Below are 16584 nucleotides of genomic sequence, written 5' to 3' on the forward strand. Positions count from 1 at the left end.
CCTCGTGTTTTTCTGTATTGATGTTTGGGACTTGCTCCCTGTAATTATGACATGCTATCATTTTATAGGCAGTGGATCTGAACTCTGTAATCTGAGCCATCTCCCACTCTGTCATTTCCTCTTTAGCAAGGTTTTGCTGCTTGTTCTTATTAACTTGCTTGAATTTTTTTTTTTTTAAGTACAAATTTTTTTTAAGTACAAACTAGAACTGCATCCAATTTCATATCAATTTATTCAACCAGCTGTTTGCATGTTTTGATGTTGCAGCTTTATGGTTTGTTTGTTTTCTGTTCTGTGAATCAGACAGGCAAGCATCACCTGAACAGGATTAATTTAGGTGAACTTATATTTATATCATTCAGAGCAAAGGTTTAAACAAGGAAGGAAGGAAAGCATGTTTGTTGCCTGCTGCTGAAGGCAACGTGTTAGAAATTCTTTTTTTCCTCTGTGTGTGTTTGTACTGTTATTTTTCTCATAAATTGCTGAACGAATCTGAATGAAACTTCGGGAAAAGTAATCATTAAATGCACATCTGCAACTAACTTTTGGAGTCAACACAGTTCAAAATGTCCCCACAGCTAATCGACTTTAGCAAACAGAAAACTAGTAATAAGACAATAGATTTAACAAACACTGAGGTAAATATTGGTGTGGTTTTGCTGAGAGTCATTCACAATATATACTGAGCAGGGTAGCTTGCAGTATCACATGATTTCAAGGTTTCACTAACCTGGCTGCAACTTGTTTCTCATAACAAAATCATTTTATTCTGAAACTCTGGCATGAAAGGTGGTGGGCGGTATGCATTTCATCAAGAATTGCTAGGCCTTTAAATCTCTAAATCTCTAAGTACTCAGGACACAAACATGTCCTGAGTAATATTACCGATGTCATCAACCTGTTGTTACTTGTACTTTTTCTAGGTGGCCTGCTTTTTGTTTGTTTGTTAGTTTTTCCCACATTTTACATATAAATATTGTCTTAAATTCCTGAAAACGGTAACAAAAGTGTAAAACTACACTTATGACAAATTACATTTTAGAAGTAATTTCGAAAAAATGATATGCATGCAGACCACTCAACAATGCTTCCTCATGCTGTAGCTGCACTGCATGGTATAATTAGAAAATGACCATCTAATATTGCTTTCCGGCATAAATAAAGATACTAATCAGACGTTTGATTCAGAATTTCAGAAAAACAAAAGAAACACTGACAAACATTTTATTTAAAACAACTGGGGGGTCAACAAAGAGGGTGAGACATTGTGATCAGTCACGATGATGTGAAAAAAGTTTCTGGTTGTTCAAAATAGTAATTTATTATAATTCACTAAGGTTTCCAAGCCACACAAGTGTGAGGCCTTTTTGTCAAATCCTGACCCCAAACAGCACAATCCTTTCTGCTTTGTTGATCTGTTCTTTCCCGGTGAAGCGCAGTGGACTGTCATGCATTAAGCAGATCTGGGTCTGGCTGGTTTGTCCCCGCAGCATTTCCTGTCTGCAGATGGATTGCTGCCCAGAGACTCTGAAGCCGAACCGCCGAAGCTGCCAGCGAGTTCCCGTCAGCTGGGAACTTGGATGTTGTTTATGTCTAATGTGATTTCTGGTTTCACTACGGAGCAATCTCTGAGGCGCCACAGTCTGCAAGATAGAAAATCAGGTTAGTCAGCCAAGATCATTCCTCTTGATTTTATTTAAATGGTAAATTGTAAATAGACTCTACTTATATAGCGCCTTTCTAGCCAACCAGGCCACTCAAAGCGCTTTATAACACAATCTGTGGCCTCATTTACTCATCCATACACAATCATACAGAACTCTACTGCGTCTCTACAAAGCTAATCTGAATAAATTATTCTATAGAGTCTAATCAGTACTTTAGATCACATTCAAACACTGATGGGGCACAGATCGGAGGCAGTGAAGGCTTCAGTGTTTTGCCCAGGAACACTTCAACATTCGGCATACTGGTGGAATCTAACCTCCAACTCTCTCATTGGAGGATCGCTCTGAGCACTGATCCACAGCCACCCCATATTATAAATATTATACACATTTATCAAATGTAACTGGTGTTGAAGGTTGTTTAGAAAGTCTTGGTTCTATTGTACTGATGATGGAAGAAGCTACATGCTGTGAAACAGACAGATAAGTCACAGTTAGCCTTTACTTAACTTCCTGAAAAACATTAAATTTTTTTGCCGTTTTTATTTTTTCTTTGATGGGACATCAAGTTCAGAAGAATAATTTTCCTTAATAGGACGAGGATGTGTGCAAACTGAAGAAAATGAGAAGCTGTATCCCAAACATGTCCTACGTGTGGTTTGAGGCTGACCACCGAGGACCAGCTGGAAAGCTGTGGTGACCACTTTCGTGCAGTGGTGCAGAACCAGTGTCATGCATCTTACTGTATCAACCAAAATACTTTGTACTTGGGAAAGGCAACAGTTCATTATTTTTACCATCACGGCTTTGAGTATGCTATTTATTAGTGTCTCGCTGTCAGTAGCAGCCCTCTTCTTCACTGATAATTGCAGAGGAAAGTTGTTCTGCTCTCTCAGTTTTTGGATTTGGCTTCATTTCCACACCATAAAAAAACCATCTGTAACATTGTTTGTTTGCCTTCCACGCAAAGGTAGACATGTCCTTTTGAAACTCTGTTTTCATTTTAGAAGCTGTGAATCCTCCCAGAAGATTGCTTCAAATGAAGGTTTACCACTTCTACAACTAGCAGGTAATATTAAACAAAATGCCAATTTTTTTGTTTGTTTTATTCAGTCTTTGAAGCCAGATGTAAAACTGTCTTGCAATAATTTAGTCCTCTTTGCTTTTAAAATGTCATTTAGTTTTTCCCCCTCAAATCCCGTTTTTTAGTAATCAGCCTCAAACCGTCTTCTTTTTTTCCTTTATCATCCCAAACCAGATGCTTTGTAGGTCTGTACCGTAATTAAAAAAAATGCAAATGGGCTAATCCTGTAAAACAAATCATTCTGTCTCTGTTAATGACAACCCTTAACAGTTGCTCTGTGTAGCTAAATTGTCTTACTAATCCAGCATGGCTCGTCGTACCACAGAGAAATGTCAGTCAGCAGGTCGTGATTGGCTGTTTTCAAGTAACAGCCCAAAAATCATCCAAGAAATATACATCTTTTAAAAAGCTGTAGGTGTTTTGTTTATTGATATAATTCATCCTTCTACAGCTATTGTTTTAGGGATAATATAAATGAAATATATATTTGTTTTATGGTCTTTTATAGAAACCAAACAAGAGACAAAATATTATTATAGTGAGCACTGAATGTACTAACTTTAAATTGGTTGCCTTCTGGTCCGTAATCTGTAATATAATAACTTTAAGCAGAATAATGCAAACTAGGACATTCGAAACGTACATGGAAACAAAGATAATGCATTCCTGAACAGCAGCTATGTGATACTTTCTGCATTCATAAAACAAATGACTTGTTGAGTCTGTGGCTGTTTGGAAGCTGAAGTTCATGCTGTAGGTGAAAGAAATCACTGTACACAGGAAGTCCAGTCTGGTAATCTGCAGGGTTTTTGTTATTTCTCAAACTGGGGATTATCTGCTGTATGTTGTTCCTAAAATGTCAGCCAATCACTGAGTCAGTTTAAGGACAAACAAACTGCTGTCCACATTTTAAATCTAAAATTATACTGTTCTTTTATGTTCTGTAACATCTAACAAACTCCAGTACGCTCCTATTCTTTTGGGTTTAATTAAATAGCAGTTATGGGACAGAGAAAGACAAGAGGCTGGGGATCAAACTAATCATGTTTGTAAGAGGACAACTAAAAATACTGCCTGGACCACAGCTGGCAAAAGACTGAAAGAGTCAGTGGTGCTAATCCACAGTTAACACTTCAGCTTCTAAAATTATATCAGCCGATCACAAAAGAGTGTCTCTCCTACAAATCCAGTCAAACAATAGAGGGTTGGTGTCAGGTTGCCTTTCGATGACATCAGGAAAATACAGATTTACTCTGCTGGCTACTTGGAAAGCTTTATAAGAACTTTTTTTTTTACAGATTCTCAAATGTTTTTCCTATTTTTGAGGGGTGTCCAGAAGATTTCTGTGGATTTGCCTCAGCAGATGTTCATGATGGCTGAAACATGTGCAGACCATGACTGAAGCAGTGTTGGCAGCAGCTCTTATCAGTAGAAAACACAAAAATGTATCACCATCACTAAAAACAGCATGTTGTTGAAAATAAATAACTATTTATATCTGACTGCAAAGCAAAAAACTACTCCATTGTCTTAATGGAGGTCTGGACAGGAAGGTCACATGACAGTTCTCTTTGAACATCTCTGCAGCTGCTGAAGCCATGCACACGTATTCAGACACACAAAATATATAAATAACATCCTGTAATTCATTTTGATTAATAAAATCCCAACAAAACAAACATTTATGTTGAGAAGGATTCTAATAAACAGTTCACAAAAAATAAAAAGAGAAAGCCGTCTTCAAAATACTCCCACCTATCATCCATGCAAAGATCTCAAGCCAACAACACAAACAGATGAGAGATCACCCACTCATTCAATTTACTTTAATAAACAGATTCATCCACAAATATGAAATCAGTGATGTCTGAAAACTTTAATAACATTCATAAAACACACAATCAGGAGAATGACTCACTGCAAGTTATGCAACAGTGGGAAGTTGTTAGAATATCACAAACTAAAAATACTTCTGTGACAGATGCTGAGAGGAGCTGAAGTTATTTTAGCTGCACTGTAAAGGCTCGGAGAGATTTGTCTTTTCTAACGATGATCAAAGCTGTGACTAAACATAGTTGACTGTCAAAAAACAGAAAAATGGAACACCTGTCTTCGTCGTTCCCTCTCCTCTGCATTGTCTTTTGTTAAGCCAACACTTTGCACCACCACTCTCACTGGATGAATAAAACATTTGCTTGGTTTTCTTCTTCTACCTTCGTCCTCTTTACTTCAAATCCTTATATTAGCATTTTGTATCACACACTCACACACAAGGTCAGACTTTTAAAAAGCCTTACCAGTAGCAGTGGCCCGGGGCCCCGGGGTTTACAAAGGTCCAAATTAGTATTATTGTTTTTTTTAAGAATTGTTGTTTTCCAAATGCCTTATTTTATTTATTTCCAGGCCCATATGACTGGATAGAGATTCAATTTGTTGATTAACAACTGCTTGGTGTTAGTGGGTTTGTTTAGTTTTGAGTAGTTTTGAGTGAATTCTTTGTAAAGACTCCTGTTGCTTTGACTGATGCAGTGTTGCTTCGTGTGTTTGTTCTGTATTTTCCTGTTCAGGTTGAGGTTCATTTGGCAAACACTATTTCTGGATGTAAATTCTGTCGAACAAAAGTGGACCCCCACGATACCTTTTATTTGTTTTCACATAAACGATTAAAAAACGACAGCATCTCTTCATTATAACCACTTTGCAGGTCATCATCCATGTTTGAAATGTTTGTGTTGAACTTATTTGAAGAATTTCCAGCAATATGACTTTTTTCCAAACACAAAGCTGACCAAAATCTATTGTTGGTTTGTCAGAATTTATAAAAGCAAACAACAACAACAAACAGCTACATAAATCAGTGACGATGGGGAGAGGCCAGTTGTGCAGCTGCAGATTCAATGCACTCTGCAATTCAATGAAGTGGAGACAGCCGGAGAGAAAACGCTGATTAAAGGTCAGCTGTTTGAGGGCTTGGAGTGCTGTCGTACTTCAAAGCTGCACATCATTTGCGCTGACTAAAGATTCTTTAATGAATCTACTTTCTTTCATACATCCTTATTCTGCAGTCATCAATCCAAACATGAAACATTCCCAAATCCAGCCAGTCTTCAGGCTGCAATGAAAACTAGAACTGGATTCTCAGGAGAGCGGATGTTCAGACAGTTTTATTTTATTATTTTTATTTTTTTATAGAAATGATGTGGTTTTTTGAGCATGATATTCCTGCTAATTTACCAGCAGGGGGGGAAAAAAAATCTGTTTTTCATAGAGATTACTTTCATGCTTTAAAGCATGTCTGCCTGGGGACTTTTGCTTCAGCTTTGATATGAAAAGTAACCTTTTGTGTTTGTAAATGTGATATTCAGTATTTTTTTAAGTAAAATGCCAAACAGTTGTACCATGCAGTTACAGAATCATATTATTTTTTTATTATTTATTTGTATCCAAATACCATACACAAGGAAACGGGGAGCTTTTTGATTTGTTTCTTAACTGAACTACTTTTCTTCAAAATTAAAAGTTAATTTTGTTATTTTTAATAGCTAATATAATATTAGACTAAATAATATTATAAAAAAATTAAGTTCATGCAGTTAAAATAATTCTTACTATGTGATACAAAGGTGAAGTCACCTGTGTTCAAGTCTGCAATTTGATTCTTGAAATTGACCTTCGATCAACATTTATCCAAACTGAGGCTCATTTTGATCAAGTTTAGTTTATTTATCTCTGCTTATATTGTTTTCTTTTGATCATTTTGTTTCTGTGTTAATTTGCAGCTTTTTTATTGAGAAATTGGTTGTAAATAAATGATACGTAATGTACCACCTGAAGACAGGTTTTCTGTACATATTGGTTTCATAAGTTTTTTACATTCAAACTACTTCCACATTCTTTGTTACTTTAATCAATCATTTATCAAAATGATCAGCTTGATCAGGATTAGTGTGCTATAACTTTTAATAGTTGGAACTTTTATGCTTTATGGTTTACCTTGATTTTCCCTATAGAAATATATTCAGATCTTTTCAGTTCCTTCAAAAACATTGTTCTCTGAAATCTGTCAGTTTTATATTTGTCTCCTTTTTGCTTTTAACTAGTCGGTTGTAATTTTAGTTTTTAGCTACAGTTTTGCTAATTGAAGCTTTTAGCAACTAAATTGCTACATTTAGCTTTTAACTAGTGTTTTTGCTACATTTTTTACCTACTATTTTGCTAGTCTTTGATTTTAGCTGCTGTTTTGTTAATTTTACCTACAGTTTTGTAAACTTTCCCTTTTTAAGATTTGTGCTAATTTTATCTTTAAGATACTGCTTTTCTAATTTTTATCTTTTAGCTACTGTTTTGCTAATGTTCTGCTTGTTTTAACTTTAATGGATCAGTTTAAAATGAGTCATCAGTGTAAATGTGCTACATTTCCAAATGTAGCGCAACAAAATAACAACAAAAACGTCTGGTGCATTTGTGGAAACTCGTACTAACAACTCTTCTATACATCTGTGCAATCATTGCTCAGGATGGTTGATCCATGTGTTAATGTGACATCTAGGAGTTTATGAAGTTCTTATTTGATCAGAAGAAAACATCTTCAATCATTTTCGTTGCTCCAAGTCTCGTGCGGCTCGGTCCGTTCACTCGGTGTTTGTTTTTCCCAGCAGCAGTGAACGCATCGTGAGACCCTGATCCATTGATCGGGAGATCCAGGCGCCGTCGGGACTCCTCGCTGGGTTTCCACGCCTCCTACTTTCACCCCCATTGTGGTGAAGCTCCGGCTCTCTCACACACTTTGCTAGACTTTCAGGAGTTGGATCACCGACAACGTAGAAGAGCAGACAAACAAAACAAAACAAAACAAAACAAAAAAACATCCCCTTCCTCCGGGGTTCGCCTCCTTCTCTTCAGGGATTTTAAAAAGTAGACACGTCGGTTGTTGGAAATGTTGGAGACCCGCACCGGAGGGACGGAGCACACGTACTCTACGCTGCGAAATTCTCAGAGAAGTTCCCTTGAAGTTCGCATTTTTCCGCCGCCAGTCCCCGCACCGCGTCCCTGCAGCCTGTGAACCCTCCTGCCGTCATGGCGAGGCGGAGCGCGGACCGAGCTCGGGCCGCTGTCCGGGGCTCGCGCCGCGGGCTCGGCGGCGGCTCGCTCCGGGCTTCGTGGCGGCGCTTCGTCTTCGTGTGTTTGGCTCTGTCCGCCTGGGGCTCCTGCCGAGCGGACACGGACTTCTCTATCCTGGAGGAAGCTCAAGTTTTGTCGGAGCAGATGAAGAAGCTTTCCTCGCAGGAGCTGGGAGTCTTTACCATGCAGGTAAAAAGATATTTTCTTTAAAAAAAACAACAATTTGAGCTAAAACTGAGACGGTGGTGCGTTTTTAAAATCCCCTCTGAGACAAATGAGGCCTGCAGACAGGTCACAGAGAGAAACTTTGTTAAATAAAACATTTTAAGGTTCCAAAACAATAAGCTGTTGTGTTGCAGTCAAACAACAAACACTTGGAAGTTTAAACACTCAAATATGGGGCATAATATTACCTCCAAGAATCCTCTAATTAAAGCTTTAAATTAAAAATACCAAATATTAGTGCTTGTCTCCTGCAGGGTTAACCAACATGAGCTGGGTTTTACTACTTCTGTGCAGATTAAATCACATGAATTCGTGGCACACAGGAAAAAAAATCAATACAAATCAATTCATCATAAATTCTTAATTCAAGTGTTTGGATTGTTCCTGGGTTTCATTTGAATAGTTGTAGTTAAACCACCTTGTTTTTATTTAGTAACCTTACTTCCTAATAAGCTGGTTCAGTGTTTTGTTGATTAAACAACATCAAAACAGGGAAGGTTGTTTAATCACAGACCTGCAGGTTTAATGTTTTGGGACATTTTCTCTTAAATAAATCACAATAAACAGTCAAACAGAGTAAATAATCAGCCTTTTCTGTTAAAACTGCACACATTTACTGTTTTTGTGATTTTATAAAGGTACTAAATCTGTGTTTTGCTGTTTTTACAAACTTGGAGACATCAGATACCCAATTTTTTTTAATTATCAGTTTAAATGGTGCTTAGAGAATTGAAGTGACAAGGTTTGCAGTTTTCTTTGTTTACAGCATATTAAACTAAATATTTAAAGGTGCTTGATGAATTTAGAAAATATGCATCACGTCTTTGGATTTATGCAGTTTGCTTTTTTCAGATTAAATCAAGCCTGTTTGACTGTAGAAATAACCAGAAGCTTCATCAGTGATGAAAAAGATGATTTCCTGCAGCCCTAATTGATTGAAAGGAGACTTTAAAGACACCTTTAAATCCGTCCTCTGTCATGTCCATCCATGCAGAGCGCATTAAACACACCAAATGGCAGTGGTGGAGGGAGGGTATGAGTGTGTGTTGTTGGGGGTGGAGGGTGTGTGTGTGTGTGTGGGGGGGGTGTTTAGCACTTCAGAGGCAGCAGAGCTCACAGGCCCTGAGCTCAGAGGCAAGACACCAGGGGGCCCCGGGCCCCAAATGGTGTTTCATCTTCTCTGCCTCCACACTGAGCTGCCTTCATCCCAGCTCTGGGAGTCGGCTTTGAGGGTTTCCTCTGATCCCACCGGATCCGCTGTTGTCACTGCTCATCCCTCCCCGAGCCCCAGTTTGTGCTCTCTCTCTCACTCTCTGTCTGATTTCTGCCTCTTTTCCCTCGTTNCCCCCCCTGCATTATTCTTGTATTCTGTTGTATTCTGCTCATGCTGGAGTAAATAATAAGAATTAATGACTGTTTGTTTTTCCTCTCAAAAGAGAGGAAAAAGTGGTTTCCGTCAGCTTCAAAGATGTAATTAATTAGAAAGAGTTTTAGCTTTTGTCTGTCACATTTAAACTTTAATGACTTATTTCAAATTCATACAAAACGTGGCGTTCAGCCTCGTTCTGCTGCATCATGGGAAATCTCTTCTGAGCCGTTATGTTGTTGTAGACACCGCGAGGATCTGTCTTGGCACAAAGCTGATGGTGCGATACATTTAATGGACTTACCAGCTCATTTTGTGCAAAGTCTGTATGCAGTGGGATCAAGAATTACCAGAAAGTGAGTTTGGGTTGTGAAACAATGGTGAACAGTAGTCTTTTGGTGCAAATATTTTAGCATAAATGAAAGCCAGTGACATTGTAAAGGTAATGTTTGAAAAAAGACCTATATCAGCATTGTAAAGTGACACAAGACTCGATTGTTATTGCCCACTGCCAAAGGTCATAATGTTTTTGCCTTTGTGTTTTTGTCTGTTAGCATAACATCTCATGAACCACTGGATGGATTTTAATGAAACTCTCAGAAAGTGATCATTGAATAAATATCTACAACTAGCAAACACAAAATGGCTGTAACTCAGCCAGTTTTGCAGATGCTGAGCTAAGACTTGGTGTGGTAGTAGCTGGGAGCCATCCACAGCAGATATTCTGAGCGCTAACATCTCACAACGTCACATGAGATGGTGCATAACATCATTTTCAAGTTCTGACCAAAATGGCTCCAACTCTGTCCCTGCTCATTGTAACATGGTTTTAGGGTAAAACGTTGACATGTAAGGCGCTGGGTGATATGCACTCCTCCCAGAAATGCCAGGCCTTTAATTTACTGACTGTGTGACCTCTGCATCTGGTTTGTATTTTGCTTTAGGTTGCCGGCTTGGCTCGGCTCGGCTCAGGTACATCTCATTTGTTTGCTTCATGCAGGAAACTCTGGACAAAGATCCAATCTGGGCACAAAAAAGGTTTAAAGCATCATTTTAATTCAAAGAGTGACGGCTGGCATTCATTGTTTTTTTTTGTTTTGTTTTGTTAAGAAATGGCCCTTTTTGTTTTAGGAGCTGAGGTGTTGTCATGCGGAACGCTTGTGGTTCTGTTGCAGATAAGATCTGAAGGTTTTGTTGTGGAGTGATGAGCATCTCAGCCCCTCTATTTAAAATGTAATTGTAGTCATCTCCACTCCACCCCTCTCTCCCCAGCAGATCTGTAATTTGAGGCTGACCAGCTTGTTACTGAGACACTCCGGGGACATGAAGGTGTACATCTGACACTTTAAGTCAATTTCTCTAGTTATTTTCCCCCTCCTCTGTACTTGTGCTGTAAAACAAATAGATTCACTTTTCTCTCTTTGTATCAAAATTGCTTTTATATTATCTTCATGTTCTTGGGTTTACATCAAGTTGACTGTTGCTACTTTTTATCTTCTGAAAAATACTTTTGGATTTATTCTAGTACAGTTATTTTGTTTGGATAAAAGTAATTGCTTTGATAGAAATGTAAAGAAGATCATACTGGTTGTTGCACCTTCATATTGTTTAAGTTTTTAATGATTTTTTACTTTTAAATTAAACATCACTGTGTTATAATCCTTGTACTGATTGTTTTTATCAAGACCACAGTAGCAGTGATTTACATTTTTTCTGGTACTTTAGCATAATGACATTCATCTGTGTTTAATGTCTTTATTATTAGTACCAACTTCACATTTTCTTCTATTTGAGCAGTGTTTTTCTCTTTTGATTTGTTTCTCATTTCTCCTGCACGATTATGAAACAATATAAATGAAACATAGTCCTGGTGCTATCTTTATGTTGATGTTGGGTTGGGTTGTCAGGCCTTCACAGCATGCCAACAAAGGCCAACTTCCTGTAAAGCTGCAACAAATGCACATTTGCATACAGAAACTGTTACCAAGGAGGAAATGTAGATCGCCTTTATGTGAAGAGTGAATGGAAAAAGGTTGTCACTGAGAGAGTATTTACACCCTAGAGAATAATGGTCTAAAGGAAGTGTCACTATTACCAGCTTTTAAACCAAGAATAGTTGTTTTAGCAGGCCACTTGTGTTTAAACATGGGTGCGTTTGCTAAAAGCAACCATTGTCATTGTAGCATGTTTACCCTCAGTACTCTGAGGGCTACAGTGTACTCAGAACTGGTGTTAAGTTTAGTAACTACTGCTTCCTCTCAAGAACAAGCATATCCACTGCAAAAGCATGAAGGGGTGGGCATTCTTCTGTGTACTGCAGGCTGCGTTGGACCATCTCTGATAATCCTGACTCTGAGGCTGAACCATGGAAGTCAGTCCCATAACAGCAACACTGAACATCATCTCCTGACTCTCTTGCTAAGATAAATGATTGAACTCGTATTCTTTAGTCCACAAAATGTTGCTCCCAGTTCAAGATGGGAACTTTCAGCACGCACAAAGCTTCTGTAGAGAGGTCATAGTGCTTTGGTTCATGCTTACCTTCCCACTACAGAAGGTTTTCTAAATTTGCCACATTCTAATAGGCTGTGGGGAGCAGCAAAATTGTGACCTTGTGTGAAATGGCCCCATAGCTCCCTGATGTGAAATGAGTCAGTCTGTTGAGTGTTGTTCCCATTAAGGCTGATTGATACCTGTGATCACAAAAGTAATTTCAAGCAGGACTGAATGCTGGACTGACAACTAAAATCCAGACACTGGTTTGGTTTTTGACATGTAACAAAGAGAAGTTGAAGTTTGTTTAAAGGGTATCACTCCTGAGTCATGTGGCTGTTAATGAGGTTTGGCTCTTCCAGGGAACCGCAAACCACTAATTGATTATGATTTTAGATCAATGGGAATTTGTGTAGAAAAGGAGAAAATTATGGCCGCTCTGGTCCTGTGTTCAGCCTGTAATTTTTCTGGTTTGGGTTTGGTCCAAAAGCAGCAGAGCCCAGACCGTTGCTTTGTTGTTTGCTTTGACTTGGACCATGCAGTTCTATAGGGTTGGTTTTATCAGACGTACACTCCTCTATTCTTTCTTTTTTCCTCCCCTGCCTGTTGGTAGCCTTCCAATGCTCTTTTTACTACTTTATTTTTTATTGGTCTTCAGCTGGATAAACAGTGTTTCTTCTCTTTTTTTTCCTCAGTTTATATTAAATCAGTTGGAGAGTTGGGGGAGGGGGGTAGGAAGGAGGATTTGAGGATATACAGCGGGGCATCAGAATTCTTGCTACGCTCTCTGCAGTACAGCTTCAAAGCCTTCTTGACTCTTGCTGCACTGCTTGCATAGCGGTGAGTTCAGTCAAGGTTACTTTAAGTTTCTCAGACTCACTGCCTCATCTGGGAGTATCATCGCTACTCATCCATCTTCTTTTTAGACTTTTAAGTGTGCATTTTCCTCCTGCTGGGTATGTCCTATGCTTTAAACCATTCTCAGAAATAAATGTTGAAAATATGTCTGATACATAATCACTTTGGCCTTGCATGTTCATCGAAGCATAGTTATATATTTTTTTGCTGTAATTAGATGACCTGAATTCTAACCTCTTCACATTAATGACAGCCAGTGTTTAGGTTTTCCTCTCACCTATTTTTACATATATTTAGGATGACAGACGTACAGGTGCTTTGCATTAGTCAAGCTTGAGTGGCAGTGCAAGTGCACAAATCTTCTTTTACACCCCACATGAATCATGACAAGTCAGTGATTTATAAGCCCTTGGTTCAGCTAAAATATCTGCATCCATGTTATTTTCCATTCAAACTGTTTTTTGTTTTTTTTTGCCTTAACTGTTATTGCAGGGAGAGTTTTCTTTTTTTTTTTAAACTTCCTTGTTTTCATGCAGTTATAGAATTTAAATCCCAAGTTGCTGCTTATACATGAATACTTTACAACTCCAAGCTACAGTTTTATTGTTTGCAGGTTTTATTTTCCTAGTAGACTTGTAAATTAACATAGTGATTTGAAATGCTGTTTGTGTATTTTACTTTTAGTTTCACATCTTACATTAACATCATAATGATCTTGTACCCCTTTTTACTGAAAAACACCAAATAAAACGAACATGTTTTTTTCTACCAACAGCTGCAGATTCCCACAGCGATGTCTGGAGTGTTTAAAAACTTGGAATCTCTTCCTTATCGACCTTTTAAAAAATTCTTGGCTTGTCAAAAAAAAAAAAAGAAGAGAGAAACTGCCAAACCTTTATCTTCCTGTCAGAATGCAGGAGAGACCTGAGCAAAGAGCCATGATTTTATTGAATGTTGGGCTGCCTGTGTGTGTTGGCTTGAATCCAGAGAGTGAGATGCTCAGGAGCTTTGAAGCAGAGTGTTTTCAACCTTCAAACCGAACACACACCAGACACATTCGAGTCCCCAGACTTGTTTGACATCAGTGTTACTCTTAGATGGAAATCTTGCTGATTCCAGATTTAATCATTTACATGTCAATCTTCAGTTTTTTAATTAAAAGCCACATGCTTTATCCGTTTAATCCGTCAATGCAGTCGTGACTGAAAAAGACTTGGTTTTCCTATTTCACGTCTTCCTGCCACAGCTTTCAGCTCTTCAGCTCAAACAATAGTTTTGAGTTAAAACACTTGGTGTCATGTGTGAAGTGACTGAGGCAAAATGTGGGTGGGGGTTAAAGTTGATTCACTTCTCTTACACCTTTAAGCTGACAAGGGAGGTAGTCACAGAGCTGAGTTGGTGAGTATGTGTGACGTTGGTGGCAGTGAGAGCAGCACTGCACTGTAGTCAGTAGTGTTGTCATCACTCAGCTGGTTCTGCAAATCCACCATCATGTGAGGACCCATGCATAACTATGGGATCCAGTCAGCTCATTTCTTTCATATCTGAATGACCCAAAGGCAGATTATTGGCAGCAGTATCACAGAACCATTGTGTGGAAGGGGTTAGGTGTCTGTTCCTTCACTTCTTATGACCAAAATATCTCAGCCGTCATTGCAACTAGATATTTGTGCAGAAGTTAATGGCAATCCTTAAACTCGGCCATGTTAAAATCTCCCAAAGCTAAAGGAACATCAGGCACCTGCAGTCGTTTCATTTTTTGTTTCAGAAAATTTAAGAACGAGAGATTTTCTCTCATGGGTTTACCATAATGCTACTCTCATTTATTTCAAATACTTGTTTTTTTCCCCAGTAGAAGTGCAGGCTGATGCACTGTGTTAGTTTCTGCTGGATGGCAGTCAGAATGAAGCATGAAAGTGATGTTCTTCCCCATCTGCACCAGCTGCTGGGGTTTAAATCTGTCTGTACTGTCGTGGCTAGATCATTTATGTGACTGCTTTTTGATCCCTTTCCCACATTTCTTGGTTGAAGGTAGGGGCGCCTCTGTATTTGGTCTTGTCTGAAATTGGTTTTGCAGTGTCCTCAGTTTTCACATTTTTGTCTTATTTATTTTTTTAACCCCTTATCTTTTTTGTCCTTTCATCTCACACTGAAAGTAGTCGGAATGTTTCCTCGGCAGCAATCCTAGTTCAATAGATGAAGCAAAATATATATATTTATTTCCATCTGCTATGGTTCCTTATTGGATAAGAATCAGAATTCCACAGACATTATGCACATCTGTGCTTATGATAATCATATATTCAATTCAAGTTTTATTTTCAGTTGTGGTTTTGGCTTCAGTCATCATCAGATACAATAATCTAAGTGCTATTTTCTGTTTGCACCAATGCAAAACAATTCTGTCAGTCTGGTGTGGAACAAAACTGTAAAGGAAATGAGTGCATTTTTTTTTATTCTGCTACACAAAACTCTGATTCAAACCCTTTGAACTAACTTGGAACCAGTTTTTTTCCTGCTTTGATTGATAAAACAAAACTCAGCAAGAAACGTTGGTACAAAAGCTCAACTCTTTGCCGGTCTATTGTAAAACGTTACTTACATCAGGGTTACTTACATTTGGTCCTTTTGTTTGGTTTCTACTTTTGATTTGACTTAAGAGTTTAATCAACTTTTAATGTACTGATTTAAAAAAAAAAAAAACTAATTAACTGGTTTTAAACAGCTCGTTTTCACTTTTCTCTAATGATTTTCTGTTTTTCTGACGCCCCTCTTAGTTTTTTACCTTCCTTTCACTCATACCTCTTTAGCCTTTTGTTTTTACGCACAGCCTCCTTGCTGCTCACACACTTTTAACACAACAAATAGATCTGATCAGGAAGAGAAGTGATCTTTATTGCTGGTCCAACATTTTAGATTCTTTTTTTTGAGATTCCTGCCAGTTTTCCTCGTTCAGCTCCAACAGCGATGACCCAACCCAAGACCACTCTTTAGCATGTCGGTCCCTTCGTTTGCCTCTTTGGCCAAGATTCAAAATGAACTTGGTCAGAAAAGGAAAAAAAGGGTGGGGATTTTGTGGTACAATACCAGTTTGGGAGGGCAACTCTTCCCCAGACAAGTTGGACTTGTAAGTCTCCCATCCCCCTCAGTGTGCACACACATGCATTCACACACTCCTGCAGAAGAGGCTTTGCATTCTCAATGAGGAGAAAGTTGGAACTCCTACTGTGGAGAGGCAGATCAGACTTTCTGGTTTGAATTTTTTTTCTTTTCCCTTTTTTATTTATGCCCCATGTTTCTTTCACAGCTTTGTGTTGCATACATAAACTTTAAAAAAAATACTTCACAGTTCAAAATTTTATCCATGTTTTTACGCCTGTTTGGATTTTTTTTTTTTTCATGTGGAGATCTGCTTTTGCATATGTAACAGCAGACTTTAAGGGCTGTTCCTGGAGGCAGAGAGCAGATCATGGTGCAAGAAAAATCTAAATTAGGTGCAGGGGCTTGGAAAGAAAAAGAGCAGAAAAGATTGTGTGCAGCTGTGTCGGCCAAGAAATGGCAGGCTCTTATATTTTAGAGCCTCAAACACACATAAAGAACAGCCACAGCAGCCTGCTCTCAGCTGGTGAGAAACTCTAACACTTCTCCAACTCCAGGTCACAGGGTCATGGGGGTCAGCTCAGTTAGTCTAACTTCTTTCTTCATAATAAACAGACTCTGCAACACAAAAATATTGCATCATTAGAAATTTGAAGACCCAACCAGAACCA

The 16584-nt window shown here is 38.4% G+C and overlaps 2 protein-coding genes across 6 annotated transcripts in view; both read left to right on the forward strand.

Moving 5' to 3' along the window:
- Nucleotides 1-4954, forward strand: part of ror1 (receptor tyrosine kinase-like orphan receptor 1) — a 117770-nt gene extending 112816 nt beyond the window's left edge. The window contains exons 14-16 of one of the 4 annotated variants that reach the window (XR_005232794.1): nt 1491-1662; nt 2675-2736; nt 4050-4954. The gene's annotated coding sequence lies outside the window, so the exon portion shown is untranslated. The remainder of the gene's footprint in view (nt 1-1490; nt 1663-2674; nt 2737-4049) is intronic. The other 3 variants (XR_005232795.1, XR_005232796.1, XR_005232797.1) reach the window with 3 other exon arrangements.
- Nucleotides 1627-16584, forward strand: part of cachd1 (cache domain containing 1) — a 71931-nt gene continuing 56973 nt past the window's right edge. The window contains exons 1-2 of one of the 2 annotated variants that reach the window (XM_037974088.1): nt 1627-1662; nt 2675-2736. Coding sequence is in view for 1 of the 2 variants with exons in the window: in XM_025006858.2 (XP_024862626.1) it covers nt 7828-8061 (234 nt within the window). In the remaining variant the exon portion in view is untranslated. Of the gene's footprint in view, nt 1663-2674; nt 2737-7827; nt 8062-16584 lie in introns of those variants that run through there. The other variant, XM_025006858.2, reaches the window with a different exon arrangement.

The sequence above is a fragment of the Kryptolebias marmoratus genome, linkage group LG24, assembly GCF_001649575.2.
Source record: "Kryptolebias marmoratus isolate JLee-2015 linkage group LG24, ASM164957v2, whole genome shotgun sequence".
In the NCBI taxonomy this organism is placed as follows: Eukaryota; Metazoa; Chordata; class Actinopteri; order Cyprinodontiformes; family Rivulidae; genus Kryptolebias; species Kryptolebias marmoratus.